The 17,492-nt window shown below is 31.5% G+C and overlaps 2 protein-coding genes across 2 annotated transcripts; one reads left to right on the top strand and one right to left on the bottom strand.

Moving 5' to 3' along the window:
• The first annotated feature begins 10,146 nt into the window (after window positions 1-10,146).
• LOC25483802 (beta-fructofuranosidase, insoluble isoenzyme 1) lies at window positions 10,147-15,217 on the top strand. Its single transcript, XM_024777389.2, has 7 exons — window positions 10,147-10,356; window positions 12,863-12,871; window positions 13,000-13,862; window positions 13,956-14,114; window positions 14,280-14,518; window positions 14,606-14,699; window positions 14,824-15,217. The coding sequence occupies exons 1-7, from the start codon at window positions 10,185-10,187 to the stop codon at window positions 15,001-15,003; spliced, it is 1,716 nt and encodes a 571-aa protein (XP_024633157.2). The 5' UTR covers window positions 10,147-10,184; the 3' UTR covers window positions 15,004-15,217.
• A 288-nt stretch (window positions 15,218-15,505) lies between these two features.
• Window positions 15,506-17,430, bottom strand: LOC25483801 (ubiquitin-60S ribosomal protein L40). Its single transcript, XM_013612511.3, has 5 exons — window positions 17,273-17,430; window positions 17,117-17,203; window positions 16,936-17,038; window positions 15,904-15,970; window positions 15,506-15,797 (listed from the first exon to the last, which is right to left on the bottom strand). Exons 1-5 carry the CDS (start codon window positions 17,373-17,375, stop codon window positions 15,771-15,773), a joined length of 387 nt encoding a protein of 128 aa, XP_013467965.1. The 5' UTR covers window positions 17,376-17,430; the 3' UTR covers window positions 15,506-15,770.
• Between the last annotated feature and the right edge of the window lie 62 nt (window positions 17,431-17,492).

Below are 17,492 nucleotides of genomic sequence, written 5' to 3'. Positions count from 1 at the left end.
CCCTATATTCCACAAATAAGAAGTCGCAACCATCATCAATTCCACATATATTTGAAATATATATAATAAAGAAGTTGCAAAAGAAATTGTTAATTCATTAGTTCGAGCGTGAAAATCAAATGAAACCCTTTTCTTTAGAGAAAAAGAAAAAAACCTTTTAAATATTACAAGACTTTTTACATGACATTTGGTGTCCATGTCTGATCTACGTATTTACTTGATGATAAAGAATCATATGATGTTTTAGGTTATGTTTTTAGTTATTTTCTTTGTACTTAAAGACAAATAAGAGGTCATTTAAAGGAGTTGTACATAGTTTGAGCAATATTTTGTATTCTTCTCATTCGAGTCGTTGTAATTCAGTTTCTTCATCAATTATGCAACTCCATATAATTTTTTTAGTTTTTTTATTGATAAATACTGTAATTCGGCAAAGCTAGACACCGTATGAAGGATCGAGGGATATGAAGAATGGAGATCAATGACTCTTCAAAAAATTTAGAAGACAATACAAGTTAGAGAAAATTCATCCCAAGTTCCAAGGCATTTCAAGATGAAAAAATGCTCGAAAAAATATGAAAAAAATCCATAATTCGCACCCTCGGGGACTGTCCAATGTGTCCATGCACATCTCAAAGGCACCCATGCACTTTTGACAGCCCCAAGAACTGTCTCATGCGCGCGTTTTTTTGCATGAAAAATCAACTATTTGCTTGTTTTTCAAATTGGATCAGAGCAAAAATCCCAAAAATCATAACTTAACCTCCAAGCAAAAATGCCTATAAATAAAGACCCTTGAACACACTTATTTTCATTTAGAAATTTGGCTGTAGAAGGCAAGGGTCGAGCATCTAGCTCCAAGGCATGGTTTTTATCCCCTTTTTGTTCTCTATATATAGTGTGTTTCTCTTTTCTTTTGTAATGATGTATATTACTATGTGTAACTAAACATCTCTTGATTAGGGTTTCAAGATGAACCTTTAACTGTTTGTTGGATTCGATTAATACAAGTTTCTATTTAGTTTATGATTCATGTAGCCTAATTTAATTTGTATATGTTTTAAACATTATAATGTTTTTAAACTAGCAGTTGATATGACCTCTAGGTTAAGGTATATGACTGACTATCCTACCTTCGCTTGAATAAAAACAATAGTAAATTTCTTATTTTATCTTAATCTCTTAGTTCAATCTAAGTATGATTGTTAGGATTATGATTCATCTTTAGGGAAGTCAAAATTATAGTCCTTGTCTAGGCACAAATACTAGAACTTCCCACTGTTACATCACAGGGTAATATCAGGGCTTCATAATCAAGGCTAGGTCATAACTAATAATTACTCGCATTAATTTCAACAAAGAAGGTAGATGAGATTCAAGGGAATTCTAACCGTCAATAATCTTCTCAATCAAATAAACCTAATCTTGCATTGTTTATGACAATTCAAAACTCGTAAAACCCTATTATTTGGATGGAAAAAAAAAACTCAAGTCCCACGTACGATAAAAATAAGGTCTTAAATTTCTTTATACAGATTGAGACCCCTAACATTACAAGTTAGTTTTATAAAGATGAGTTAGGTTCAATATAAGCACATAATATTGTATTATAGTTTATTAGAGATGACAATTGTACCCAGACCCACTGGGCACACGCAATAAACACCTATGATGGACGGTAAATACCCACATTGTTGTGTATGGGCCAGGGCTCGGGTAATTACTTGAAAATTTGAACGGGTATGGACGCAGGTATTGGCACTCTAATATCCACCTCACCCCATGCCCGCACATTATATAGATTATATCAATAATTTTATGTAATATTAAAGTAAGTTTGTTAATTAATATTAAGTCTTTGATAGTTATTGTAATATGCACTTGTTTTTTATATTTTAGATGCTTTTTATTTGGCTAAATAATTTGATGCGTAATATTTCATATGTTGATTAAAATATTACATATCATATTTTAATTTTGTTGTGATATTTTTTTTGTTATTTATTATCTTTTTGTTGTGAAAGCGTGGGTGACGGACACTGGTACAGGTGCTTAGGGTATAGGGACGGACACCATACTTGTTACCCATGAGGGTATGGGCTCAGGTATGGGAATTTTTTAAAAACTCGGGTATGGGGTGGACACTATAGTACTCTGTCCAAAGGTATACCCATTGTTTACGATCATGGTCATCTATCATTTATACTTACACACTAAGACTAATAGTGATGGTTGTGAGGGAGTGCCATGAGAAAAAACTCAAATCACATATGATAAAGATATATCTAGCATGAGTTTATAAAGAGTTAAAGTTTTCGTCTTACTAGTCGATTTTGTAATGATGAATTAAATCTAATATTGTATCGGAGGATATTGATTCAGGCCACCCAAGTTCTTAATTGTGGGGTATATTTGAAAAACTCAAGTCCCACAAAGATAAGACCTAAAATCAATTTATAAAGATTGACACTCCTCACCCTCAAAGGTGGGCTAGTATTAACTGTTGTCATTGCTTGATGCAGTCACTTCAGTCAAACAATGTAACAACCCGTTGGATATGTTTACTTTAAATCATTGCCCTTGATATTTTAATAAAAGTTTTAAAAAAAAAATGCAAGCCAGAGAGAGATAGAGAGGAATGAATGCAAGGAATCTCAATCCTTTAAAAGTTGGTTTTGTAAAGATGATTTAAGATATATGTTGTTTGTACGAAATATGAGTGTCACGTCAATTAATGATAAAAACTTTAGGGTAATTTAAGAGAAAAATTGGAGAACTACCGAATCATAAAAGAGGGTCAAAATTGAACAAAAGAAATGAGAGGCTAAAATTGCAGGATCACTGTCATGATACACTGAAGACTAAAAATGCACTTAAACCTATAAATAATGATATTTAAACAACTATTTTATGACAATTCTCTCATACTCATATTGTTTCTTACTCTCTCTATTTCTTTTGTCCCAAAAAAATAAGGAATAATTGGTGTCTCAACTTATCCAAAAAATAATTGTAGTAATATATTAATCTAAATCTATAATATCTAGTGATTGGTTTAGCATATCTAATTTGACTTCTTTTTTTGACAGTTATCTAATTTGACTTTGAGCATTCAATATAACAAAAAGTTGGTATTTGATGTAAAACCAAACAAACATTCCGGCCGGTAAAACTGAGTGCTATAGTTTCATTTGTTTTTCTTTTCCGTCTTTCCTTTGAAGAATGTATGCATCACTTTTTCTATCTTAACTTTTTTTGAACAAGTTTTTCTATCTTAACTTTAATCACGTAGCACTTAAGAAACGAAACAGGTTCACAAATGTAAGAAATAGTGGAAAACAAGTTTGGAAAAGTAAAATGATGAGGATTTTTCATACAAAAGATTAATGAATATAGGGAAATGAATATGTTTATTTGAGCTTTGTATCATGTGTATCATTTAAAATTTTGAATTGTTTTTGAGCCATAATTAGTAACTTATAGAATTATCTCTTACAAAAACTTAAATTTTTTTAACAATGAAAGGATTTTTATGTTTTTGACGTTTAAAAATTTCATATTTTGATAAAAAAAAATCTAATTTTTTTAAGAGATTCTTATAATATTCTAAAATTCATGTAAAAACTCATTAAATTGTTTTTAAGTGTACACGTGACTTAAAAGGAGGAACAAAAAGTGGAGATGGAAAATATTTAAAGGAGCAAAAACAAATTATAGAGGAACTAAAAGCAACATTTGAAAATTTTATAGAGACCACCAAAACCTTATTTATCCTAAATTATTTTATTAAATCACTGCACCAATAGTTATATCATTACATTTCAACAAGATTGACTCCTTCCATAAACATCATTCTCTATAAGCATCTAAAATTATTAATCCACAATGAAAATATCTATTAGTTTGATGCTAAATAAGTTAAGCACCATCATTGTGTATACCCTAGGCACTATTTCCCCATCCCCACCCCCATTTAGTAATAAGTGAGAGTTAGGATACTATGGAATTCTCTTTCTCCTTTTCCCCCTCTCTATTATTGTTCTTTTGAAGAATTTTAAAATGTATATTACATAACTGGATCCACTAATTGTCAACTTATTGTACTTATACTCCCAAAACTTTAGTAACATAAACACCGGAGAGATTTGACAAAATAAATGAAAAGAACAATGAAGAGAATTTTGACTCAATAAATAAAATCTACTCCCTCCTATCTTTTATTTTTTGTACAAAATACTCAAGAAAAAGAACAAAATTTTGTGGACTCGTATAAACAAAAGTCATTAAATTCAGCTTTATTTAATGTTACGATTTGGCCCGTAAGTGTCACTAGAGCATCTACAAATGAGGATTCCATTTTGGGTACTTATGTGGCCATGTACATACACATGATGTATTTTATGATTTTTAACCGTATTACTTAATAACCATTCCATCTCTCCAATCTTGCACCTCAAAAAAATTTGGATCCCACTAATAACTGAATATCACTATATTTCCACAAAGCTTATTCATTTTTACACAATTTAATAAGTATGGCTCGCAAAAATTGATGAGATGGGGATAACGCTTTCATAGTCACCATTCTCTATAAGCATCCAAGATTTTATCTGCATAATACTGGTATCGATTTAGTCTGATACTAAATAGCAGAAGCATCCACACCAATGGAGATGATCTTAGTTACCTGTTTGGTTGCAGAAAAGTAAGAAGCGGTTAGGACTCTTTGAATCCCCCTATTTATTTTGTTGGAATTAAATAACATTCATGTCGTGTTTCGTTATCTTAAGTAGACTATACAAGTGTTGAGGCCGTTGGGACTTCTAATCTAGTCAGTTGTCAAGTTACACCTATTGATCACATGGCGATCCTTACGTGTGGGGTCTATATTATCTCAGTTGATCTATGTATATCCTTCTGATGGCTAACTGCACCTGCTGATCGCACAATGATCCTTGCATGCGGGGTCTTACTAATTCAAAGGTAATTGATACATAGACTTAAATTGACGTTCCTACGTTTCCAAAGGCAATGAAGGTAAATTTTCCTGAAGTTTTTCTCATCTATGAATCTTACGACACTCATAGCACAATCTCTTTCTCCCTTTGGTAGTTCTACAAACTAGCAGCCCTATCAGTGTCTACCTTACCAAGAGGTCGAGGAGAATGGTCTCACTAGGATCGGTTCACTCCCTTTGGTACTTGTTTCCCTAATTAACAACTAGTTACATCCTAGGTTCAACAGATTTTACTTAGTATTAGTAATGTTACCTCATAAGTACTTACTACTAGGGTCAAGTCGCCTTCGGTATCTTTCGTCTAGTTATTAACTACTTACTTCCTAGAGAGTTAGATATAAATATCAAGATATAAGCATCAATATTAGGTTATGTAACAACCTAAGTATCAAGTCTAGGGTTGTACTTCACCAGAATGAACTAACCCTAACAAAACTTAATAGCGAACAGAAAATATACTAAAATAAACAACATTAAATTAAATAATTATGCAACAAAACAAATAGAAGTTCATCTTAGAACCCTAACCTATAAATATGTAGCTACTCATGATAACTAGGACAAAATACAAATGGATAAAAACATATCCTAGAAAAGATAGGAGAAGATAGAACTCCTCCTTGGCTCCTAGAATCTCCTTCCCCTTGACTACTCCAGTTCTGAACGAGAAATTATGAAAGAGGAATTCGGTATTTATAGGGAAAGTTTTCTCCTTACTTGGGCTAAAAACATAGGCTTCTATGGGCAAAAAAAAGTCACAAAATATGACTTTTTTGCAAGCACCCGATGTTGGGTGCCCAAGGTCATGCGCTAGACGCATGTGCCTGGCAGCTCCAGGTGTCTGGCGCCTCCTAGGGTGCTCCTAGTGCATGTGTGTGACAGCCATGGGGCGCCTAGCGCCCCCTGTGGTGCGCATGGCCGCTTCATTGTGTTTTCTGTGCTAAAATGCATTTTCAGGTGTTTTCTTCAATGTAAGATGTCTTGAAACTTGAGAAAAGAATTCCTCCCTTTATAAAGTCTTTTAGGCCTCTTGAATCTTCATTCTTCATCTTCCCAATGACCACATAAATCTTTGAATGTCTTGCTTTGCATGATTTGCTTGATTTCTTCGTGAATTAAATCAAGAACACCATAAAATTGCTATGTTTCAGGAAGAATAGAAAGAGACTCAAATATAGAAAATAATACAAATATCTCGAAATCATAGGTAGTTGATCTAATACTCATATGTTTTGCCGGTAAAACCTACTGAAAAAGACTGAGAAACATCCTAAGAATAATGTAAGATGACTTGTCATCAGGTACCCATTTACCACACATAAATATGTACATAAACCTCTAAGTCAAAACATAACCATTTACCACATCTATTAATTACATTTTTCATTTAGCCATAAGTATAACATTGAGTGAATTGTGATAACGATACTCTTTAATTAAGGTTGGATGATGAATCTATTTATAAATTGCAGAAGAATGAAAGATTGCGAGAATAATTATGATCAATTTTTTTCCTTTCGATATAACAATAGTCTCTAAATACATCATCAAACAATGTTATTTTTTCGAGCTTCCCAAGGTTATGCAGACTGTAGACTCGCTTTTCTACATCGAATTTGCATTTAACGAATTTGCATTTAAGATAGAGACCTTCACCCATGTACACAACTACCGAATAGTGGCGACCAAGAACAACCAAGCAAACAAGGAGTGGATCATAAGTATTTTGAAGGAGCATATTAAGGATAGGCCATAAATTAAACTTGTCCAAGCCATGAATTTTATTGAACGTGAATTTGGTGTAGAAGTAAGCGAGTCTACAGTCTGAAAACATTGGTGGAAGCTAAAAAAAACATTATTTGATGATGTATTTAAAGACTATTGTTATATTGAAAGAAAAAATTGATCCTAATTATTCTCGCAATCTTTCATTCATCTGCAGTTTATCAGCAGATTCATCATCCAACTTTAATTAAAGAGTATTGTTATCACAATTCACTCAATGTTATACTTATAGCTAAATGAAAAACGCACTTAATAGGTGTAGTAAATTGTTATGTTGTGACTTACAGGTTTATGTACATATTTATGTGTGATAAATGGTTTGGTTGTGAAATACGCACTGTTCATTCACTTTCTTTCCTTCAATTTTCTCTCCTAATCCTAACAGTCAATTTAGCCCATGGGTGGCTTAATTTCCTCCCTTAAACTATAAATTTGTTGTTGTCGTGGTACATAAACTATTTCATTAAACAGAAAAGTTCCTAAATGCAGTACAGGCATTCACATAATAATTGGCATCAATCAATATGTGGGTTAAATCATGGGGTCCCATGGTAAGTGGTAAAATATATAAATCAACTAGAGAGTTTACTAGAGCAAGGGGCTAATGATTGACCATTAATTAATTCTATCAAATAAATAGGGGGGATTAACCGCCGCTAACATTCTTCATTCAAAACTGATTACTTCTAAACTCTCGTTCTAAGCAAACATATTAAATTGCAAAAATCCTCATTTATCTTTTATTTATTAATTGTTTTATTGTTCCCAAATAAGTAACATAAATTGTCTGGTTGGAACGACAATCCATGTGGATATGATACTCTATTTACACTTCATTACTTTGTAAACGATTTAATACACTTTCCTAAATCTAACATTCATCTATGTTTAAAAGAAACAAAAATTAAAGCATCTAATATAGACCTCTATAAAATGATCCAGATATGAGCCTACGACAAATTTTAGTAAAATGATTTTTATACAAATAAAAAGCATTGAGTCGGTGTTATATTTTATTAAAATTTAATAAAAACAGTAAAGTGCTCATTTAGACTCAGACCCGTCCTTTAACATGTACATCCAGCTCTATGGAGTTGGACCTCCAATTTATAGGGGCCTCAAATATTTGTAGGAGTATGAGTTTAATTGTTATGGTGTAAGGTAAAATTTTCTTTTGTTATATAATAGGTAGGTTCAAACCAAACACTTATTATCTAATATAAAAAAAGAGTAGATGGGCAGGATAAACTCAGTCCAACCCACACATATCCCACAAACAACAACAACAACATAAATTCAACAAAGCAAACTAAAATCAAAATAACGGGTATTGTTAATTTGGGATTTTACTTGCCAATTAAAATTTTCTAACTGTTGTTTTGAAGAAGAAGAAAAATCTAATTGTTAATTTGTCTTGTTTAAATTACCTCAATTTTTTTTTATTAAGTATCCATTTTTAACATTAAAGTAGAGCCTCCAATTTGATAATGCGTCCTTGTTTAGACTTGGATCTATAGCGCAACTAAAAAACTACTTTTAATTTTCTCAAAGATCGATCACACAAAGAGGCTCAATATGTTGAAATAAAGATTAGACATAGAATAACTATAAAGTATAAAATCAAATAAATATACAGCACAAATAAAGTCATTTATAAAAATAGAGAATAAGAAAAACTTATCAATTATTGATTGAAGTGTGCGATACGTTTAAGAATATTTCACCAACATAGGTAGGTTATCAATGCGATTGGTCACAAAATTAGTACTCTCAATGATACAATCGTCACTCCATCCTAGTAACGCATGTAAATTAACAAGGTTTTAAGAACAACTTTTTAGATGCTGAAGAGACTTAATGTTAATTTTATCAACGAAGTTTGTTACTAGAAGGAAAGAAAATTGGACATAGCTTGTATATTATGATTCTGCCCTCTTCTCTCTCCTGTACCCTCCATATATTTATATCCCATAATAGTAATATAACAATGTTACGTTGCAATTTATTGTCTCATGCAAAAACCGTAAACCTATTAATTAACTTTGACAAGGCAAGTAAATAACAACGGTTTATTTGACCAGGTATTTTAAATCAAAAGAAAACGCGCATGACACTTGGTCAAAAGGAAAACTAATATATTAAAATAAAGGTTTTTTTTTATCAAGTGCAAATTTGCACATGAAGTTTAAAATAGAAATTTTGTACTGAAATTTATACATTTAATATTAAATATAAAACTTTTAAATAAATAATTGTTGTTTTTCAAGAAAAAGTTATTATTATTAGTTGTTTTAATATGTGCAATATTGAATGTGCAATATTAAACATGTTAGACAAACTCTTATAATAATAAATATAATAGCACTTTAAAATAAATCATTAATCAATTAAAAAATTCCTACACAATATAATCTTTGGCATCGCCCAAGTTTGGAAACACAAGTTTGTAACTTAAGTATGGATATAATTAAGATGTTGGAAGATCTTTGACGTGTGCCAAAAAAAATATATGAACTTTGGCATCATGGTAGATTTCTCTATGTCTAAAGAAATTAAGAAGTTCTCTGAAAATAATGGCTCAAGCTATTACAAACTATCATCTCTTAAATGGAATTACATAGGGTGTTTAATTCGTTTTGGTATTAACTGTGGATGCACTTTCTAGATGATATGTAATATAAGTCTTATCAATAAAAAAATCATAAAAGTATAAAAACAAATATTTTTTAAATGAGACCTTTATAAAACTTCTTTTAAGAAAAGGGGCTTTGAAATTTATTTATATCAAATAAAATATAGAGATTATGGCATATACTGCGTAACTTTTTTATACATAATATTTTTTTTGACGTATACATAATTTTTTTTTAAACTTTATTCATTTAGGAGATTAATCTCGCCCAACATATATTTTTTGCATACTATCAAGGGTAAATAGAAACTTTAATAGATTAATCTTGCCCAACATTTAGGAGATTAATCAATCTCCTTTATAAAATATCACTACATATATATATATATATATATATATATATATATATATATATATATATATATAGACACACACACAAATGTGTGATTATATACGCTAATGTAAAATATTTTACATGCATGATTAAATCCTAAAATCTAAAATGAGAATTAATTTATGAATAAATTTCAAATAAACCAAATCAATGTTTAACTTCCAAATAAGTAAAAGTCTTTTTTCATGTACATAAGTATATTCTTTCTATTTGGCCTAATGTTTTTTTTTTCTAGTCCACCACCTTCCTCCATTCCCATTATTTGGTTCTATAAATAACGACACTAGGCACCTCTCTTGTTCCATAGTCTACAATTCCAATTTCTTATATTGTTTGTGTCCTTGTTTGTCCTAATTATGATTCTAAAAAATTGTGTCACTGTTTTCATAGTTGTTTGTGTGATATGTAACAATGGTGTTCAAGCATTTCATCGCAAATACCCTCATCTTCAATCAGTTTCAGCTCGTTCAGTGAGCAAACTTCATAGAACTGGATATCATTTTCAACCTAATAGGAATTGGATCAACGGTAAATTAACGTTCTTAATTGTTAGTTAATTTCTTACTCATGTAAGTGCACTTTGAGTGCAATTTTCCTTTATTCTTAGTGCTATTTTATTCTAAGTGTCATTTCATTTTCTACTATATTTTGAGTCTATTGAGCTTAATTAAATGATTAAAGAGTGAATGAAAAAATTAGTAGAAATAAATCATAATATTAAAGTAATAAATACAACTTTCAAAGATCTTTGGAAAAAGTGACACAAATGAACACGATGCAAACTTCAAAATCTAAACATCACGATTCTTTCAACTAACGAACTAAAAAAATTAAGGGATCAAGATTAACATATTGTATAAAACTCTCCTTTTGATCCCTATTCTTTATTGAATAAAGCCCTATCCATTCCAGCAAGATTTTAAATAATACATCAGCCACAATAAATAGAATTTGGTAATTAATTTGCTATATTATTTAATAATAAAAATAATACATCAGCCACAATAAAAAAAAAATTATAAAGAAACACTTTTCTTGTGCCAATTGAATTTTTTTTCTAATAAACTAATTAAATCATGTGATAATATAATATATTGACTTATATGGTAAAGTGCATTAAATTAAACTTATACAATATCCTTGAACAGTTCATATAGAAACACGTGTGATTGAATGGAAAATATACAATGAGCCTAAGTGTATATGCCTTTTGTATGACCTCTTAATCGATTCAATAATCATGCATGGTGACTTCTACATGGCATGCTCAAGATGGGACAAACCAGCTTATATGTGTTTTTTTGAAGGAAGCTTATATGTGTTAGTGCTTAGTTCTTTTGACTCATTTTAGTGCTTAGTAGATTTGAGTATCTATGGTGTTTTTCATGGAATAATATTTCCTCTAAGTCTTTATGAGCTTGTAGTGACATATCAACTTAATTTGTTGAAGTTGGATGTAGGATATGACATATGGGTTCCTACAATTAGGTGCTAAATATATGACAAAAATGAAAAAGTTAGACTTAGATGAATTATAGTTAAACTTTGATTTTAACTTATTAATAAGTCCTCTAAAAAAAATATTAACTCTAAGCAAATTAGGAATTTAATTTCCACACACTTTCGGGATAAAATCGTTCATATATGTGATTTTAAAGTATTTATGATTGAGGTCAACTAATTTTATGGTTGGACGGTTATAATTGATCGACGATGTAAAATTACACCGTCATTATATATAATTAAAAGCTTTGTCTATCATGTACAAACAAGATGATATTGCACTATGCATACGTGTCTTTTTCACCATTTGATCAAAAAATTATATCATATTTCTTTTAATTTATTGATGAGATTTATTGATTCAATGATGGAAATAAACATATGCATAATGTAAGACTTGTTTCACTTGTTTACTGTAGAATTGGTCATTTCCATGGTTGGATCAATAGTTATATATTTTTTTTTTTTACAATAATCCAACTTTTTTAATAAATTTCTTTTTAATTACATATATCATTACAAAAGAAAGAAAAAGGTGATATTGACTAAGGTATTTGATATTACACTTGGTTAGTGCACCATCACTTTTTTCTATCATCTACATTTTTGGCTAAAATATAAAATCAACTAGTGAGTAATTATGAACCCAACCCAAAGTGCAATTCCAAACTGTAATGTTTAGAAATGAAAGTGACTCTTTTGATACCAAGTAACAATCACTTCTTGTCTATAGAGTCCCTTCACATCCACATGTGCCACTTACACATGGAGATGTAGGGGTAATTTTGCACTAATATGGAAAATAGCATCATATGCTTTATATATGAATTTGGCCAAAATTGCTTCACAAATATGTATTCATCATTTTGAGAATTAATCTTACATCAAGATTACCATTTACAAATATATTCTGTTGTACAACCCTATCATATTTCGAAACATCATGGATGTATGTTACAAACGTGCTTATTTTGGTCGGTTCAAGAACATGCGTGCCTTTGTTTTTTCTCATAGAGAATTGTAACATAATAGAGTCCTTATTTTCGATTTATTCATACCAATTACACAAATGATAAAAGGATGGTTAAATTCTTAAAGAATATTTTGGTTAAAAAGCAAATTATTTTTCTACTATTGTTTCCCACTAATGTTACTATCTCAAATAACAATAACCCTTTGAAAAAATTAATATGCTGAAAAACCTTGCCACTAAATTTGTTCATCCAAGTTCCAACTCATTAGTCAATTGTCCAAAACGTAGTATAATCTTAAAAACAACAAAAAAATAAAACTCCCTTTTATTTTTATCATCATTTAATACTTGTCTAGTTTTTCCAAATGAAATCCATGGCTAATCCTACACATTTTGCTTAATACTTATCTATTAACATTCATAATCATAGCATTCTCCTTCACCATCCATGGACTATACTAACTTTCTCTTATATGATTTTCCTCACTTTGTCCAATAATCGGTGGTGTAATGCTCATATGCATGGATGATGGATCAATTTCAAACATCAACATCCAGATCCAAATGGTCAGAGAGCTCTTCCCATCATTGATATTTTATCTTTTGCATTTTCATGTCATATTTCAATGACAATATACAGTTCTTTAATTTGTTTTTCCTTGTACCATGCATGCTATGCAATGCCAACAAAACAGGTCCCATGTACTACAGAGGAGTCTACCATCTATTTTACCAGTACAATCCCAAAGGAGCTGTTTGGGGTAACATTGTGTGGGGGCACTCAGTATCAAAGGATCTCATCAATTGGAAAGAACTTCAACCTGCACTATACCCATCCAAACCCTTTGACAAATACGGTTGTTGGTCCGGGTCGGCCACGATCATCCCAGGTCAAGGACCTGTCATCCTCTACACTGGAGTCGTTGACAAGCGAAGCAATGAGGTCCAATGCATTGCTATACCCGCGAATGCATCTGATCCGTTACTCACAAAATGGGTTAAGCCCAACCGATTAAACCCAATTGTGATTGCGGATCACAACATGAATGGATCAGTGTTTCGAGACCCTACAACTGCTTGGTTGGGCAAGGATGGACACTGGAGAATACTTGTTGGTAGCAAAAGGGAAGATATGGGACTAGCCTATTTATATAGAAGTAGGGATTTTGTCAAATGGACCCGAGCCAAACACCCGATTCACTCGGCTAAAACCACTGGGATGTGGGAGTGTCCGGATTTTTACCCGGTTTCTTTGGAAGGGAAAAACGGGTTAGACGCATCGACGATAGGTAATAGTGTTAAACATGTGCTAAAGAATAGCCTTGACATGACGAGGTATGAATACTATACAGTTGGAACGTATATCCAAAATAAGGATAAGTATATACCGGATAAAACTTCCGAGGATGGTTGGGGTGGCCTTAGATATGATTATGGCAACTTCTATGCTTCCAAATCATTCTTTGATCCAAGCAAGAGTAGAAGGATCATATGGGGATGGGCAAATGAATCAGATACCAAAGAAGATGATGTTAAGAAAGGATGGGCAGGAATTCAGGTGATTTGTCTGCTGATATCAAAGTGGTTTAGAGCTATGTTTTGATTATTTATTCAATAACTTATTAAGGAATAAGTGTTTTAAATTTGTCAGGCAATTCCAAGAACTGTGTGGCTTGATCCTGGTGGAAGACAGTTAAGACAATGGCCAGTTGAAGAGTTGAATAGGTTAAGAGAGAAAGAAGTTGGGATAAACAACAAAAAGGTTAAGAAAGGTGGTTATGTTGAAGTGAAAGGGATTACTGCTGCTCAGGTCAGGTTCTTAATTAATTTGGTACTTTAACCAACTAACTTTATAGTAAAATTAGGCAGTGAATGTAATCAATCTCTTAATTAATTGATACTTAATTTAACCATGTGATAACATAACCTAAAGTTTAAGAAAATTTAAATGTTGGTTTAACTTTGTGTACTTTAGGCTGATGTGGAAGTTACTTTCACATTCTCAAGCTTGGACAAGGCAGAGACATTTGATCCTAAGTGGGTGAATGCAGAGGATCTCTGTGCACAAAAGGGTTCAAAGGTTCAAGGTGGGATTGGACCATTTGGACTTCTGACATTGGCTTCCAAAAAACTTGAAGAGTATACTCCTGTGTTCTTTAGAATTTTCAAAGCTTCAAATAAACACGTGATTCTCATGTGCTCTGATGCAAAAAGGTTTGTTATCTAAGGGTTATGTTATGAGGACTTGTTAAATTCATCCAATTAATGTACATGTTATCTAACTATTTTGTTTCTATATAGTTCCTCTTTGAATAGAGAATTATACAAGCCATCATTTGGAGGCTTTGTAGATGTGGATTTGGCAAATAATAAGAAACTTTCTCTTAGGAGTTTGGTATGTACATCCATAACACAGTCCCCAATTTGGTGTTATATTTATTTACTTATATTTATAAACTACTCAAGAGGTAGCTATATTACTAAGTAAATAATTGATTAATGTTTGAATTTGATGGCAGATTGATCACTCTGTGGTGGAGAGTTTTGGAGCTGGAGGGAAAACAAATATCTTGTCTAGGGTTTATCCAACGGTAGCAGTGAATGAAAAAGCTCATTTGTTTGTGTTCAATAACGGCACTGAGCAGATAACTGTGGAGAAACTAAAGGCATGGAGCATGAAAACTGCTAGTCGAAATTAACCAGCTAGAAATCAATATAAATGAACGAATAAAGTATAAATTAGCATCTCAACTCTTATTTCTATACCAAAAAGGATATGTTTAACTTTTAGCCTTAAATAATTAGATGTATCTGTATCTATGGCTTTGTCAGGCCAGAAAATGTGAGAGACTACCCACCGATATACTCATCTTTAACCTTGTCTAATTAAATTACAGTTTTCATGTTGCTTTGATACTTAAATAAGCTTGGACATAACTAGAAAATCAGTAAACTGCATAATGATGATTAACCCCGCTATTATTAATAAAATAGATTTGTCATGCTTGTTCTTTAAGACGAATCATACACAATCCATTCTTTTGAATACCTAAATAGGTAAATCATCCTCTTTAGATGGTCAAAAGAATGAATTGTAAGCAATTCATGTCAAACAAAGAGCACATTAGTGAGTTGATCTATTTTACCAGATAATGTGGTTTGATAATCGATGTTATAATAATGAATATTTGTAGTTAAAAATCAAAACAACATGAAAATTAAAATGTAGTTAAAACAAACTTTTAACATAAATTGTTGCTATAAGTCATGAATCCTCAAAAACTAAAGACTAGAACATGAAATAGATCAAAACATAAAAGTATATAGTTGAATGACACATAAACAAAACCAAAAGCATTCAAACATTGTTTAACACCATACTAAACACATGATCTCAACTGTCTTGATCAACAATTGGTCACCAGCTCACCACACCACATGAAAAGAACAACATCAGAGCCATAATCTACTTAATCTTCTTCTTTGGCCTCAACTGCAAGACGAGATATGATAAACAACATTACATTTCAGTAATGCATAGTTTTAGGCAACAATTCGCACACTATAAAAACTAAAAATAGAGTGGAAATCAGTCACACCTGATTACTGTGACCACACTTCTTTTTCCTGCAGTTCACAGCCCTTGGATGCAGACGAGCATAGCATCTAACAAACCAAAAATGGAAAAGGGAAAAAGATATGATTAATAACGATATAAATTAGTTCTACACTAACAGCCAACAATAATAACTCATTAATTTTCAACATGTCATACGGTCAATTTAAAAAACAGCTATGCTATATGTAGCGACAGAATTGCTCGCGAATTTTCAGGAATGAGGTTTTTTACATATAACCATGTACTATTAAATAAAAAAAAGGATTGCATGTATGTGTTATCAAAATGAAAAAAGAAAAAGAGGAAACCCCACAGTCAATGTTGTATAAAGACCGCACCGTCATAGCTCACTCCAATTTCTAGTATGTAAAAACTATATCTCACCAGTTGAACACTTGAACTCATCTAGAGTTTATGAGAATTTTAAATCTTGGTGCTCCAAAAAAGTGATCCAAAAAATCACATTTGATGAAATATTTACGGTATGCAGTTTCAAAAGTATCATAGTGAACGATAGGTTAATCAGGTTTTTCGGATGATGGCAGCTGCCATGAAACCATCATGGTGAGATGGAGTGACTATGTTCCGTGGTCCACAAAAAAAAATACTCATTATTTAGAAGAGAGAAATTGAATTATTAAGCTAAATGATGATAATATAAGACGGTTCAATTAGTAGTTACAACATTCGTGACAAAATTGAGATACGTTTTGTCACAATATTAAGCATTTCTCTTTAAAAAATGCAATTACAAAAGTGTAGAGATGTGACAAACTAGTGAATTTTCAATCATTGAAAATCAAAGTAAAACTAGTTTAAATTCAAGGTGCTTATACTTTAAATCCTAAAAATCAATGATATTTGAGTCAATTAAATAAACCTTCTTCAAACCAAATAATTCAGAAAAGAGAAATCCTAAAAGTTAATCATGTTCAAGTCAATTAAACAATTAACCTAAAACAAATCATTCAAAAACTATAAATCCTAAAATGAAGATTGTATAGGAACATACTTGCGGCAGATGGTTTTGTCCTGATTGTATTTCCTAGCCAAAGCCATCAAAGAAGGCTCGATAATACCACCACGAAGCCTGAGCACAAGATGCAATGTAGACTCTACAAAATCAAAATCAAAATTTTAAAATTGAATAAAAATGTGAAAATTTTTTTTTTTTAAGTAAATGAAATAAATACCCTTTTGAATGTTGTAATCAGCTAGGGTTCTTCCATCTTCAAGCTGTTTTCCAGCAAAAATCAAACGCTGCTGATCCGGTGGGATACCTGGATAATCAAAAATGTTAGAAAATTGATGAAAATTCGTAAATAAATTGAATAAAGAGAAAATTAGACCTTCTTTGTCTTGAATCTTGGCTTTGACATTGTCGATGGTGTCACTACTCTCGACTTCGAGAGTAATTGTCTTCCCTGTTAGGGTTTTCACGAATATCTGCATAGCTGAACGTGAAGAGGATTGAGAAATGGAAGTTTATATGCAGGGTTTTTTCAACGGTTTGACCGAATTTGAGACCCGACCCGATAAAAAAAAATGAAAAATAAAAGAACAAAAAAA

This window comes from Medicago truncatula, chromosome 1 (assembly GCF_003473485.1).
Source record: "Medicago truncatula cultivar Jemalong A17 chromosome 1, MtrunA17r5.0-ANR, whole genome shotgun sequence".
In the NCBI taxonomy this organism is placed as follows: domain Eukaryota; kingdom Viridiplantae; phylum Streptophyta; class Magnoliopsida; order Fabales; family Fabaceae; genus Medicago; species Medicago truncatula.
Note: the sequence above shows the minus strand (reverse complement) of the source record. Positions and strands in the feature narration are given on the sequence as shown.

What these genes read in the sequence shown, in the direction of transcription:
- LOC25483802 (XM_024777389.2), top strand. Translation starts at nt 10,185, where the DNA reads ATGATTCTAAAAAATTGTGTCACTGTTTTCATAGTTGTTTGTGTGATA. An exon ending in ATGTGCTCTGATGCAAAAAG is followed by an intron (nt 14,519 to 14,605) that starts GTTTGTTATCTA and finishes GTTTCTATATAG; the next exon opens with TTCCTCTTTGAATAGAGAAT. An exon ending in AACTTTCTCTTAGGAGTTTG is followed by an intron (nt 14,700 to 14,823) that starts GTATGTACATCC and finishes ATTTGATGGCAG; the next exon opens with ATTGATCACTCTGTGGTGGA.
- LOC25483801 (XM_013612511.3), bottom strand. Translation starts at nt 17,375, where the DNA reads ATGCAGATATTCGTGAAAACCCTAACAGGGAAGACAATTACTCTCGAA. An exon ending in CAAGATTCAAGACAAAGAAG is followed by an intron (nt 17,204 to 17,272) that starts GTCTAATTTTCT and finishes TTGATTATCCAG; the next exon opens with GTATCCCACCGGATCAGCAG. An exon ending in TGATTACAACATTCAAAAGG is followed by an intron (nt 17,039 to 17,116) that starts GTATTTATTTCA and finishes TTGATTTTGTAG; the next exon opens with AGTCTACATTGCATCTTGTG.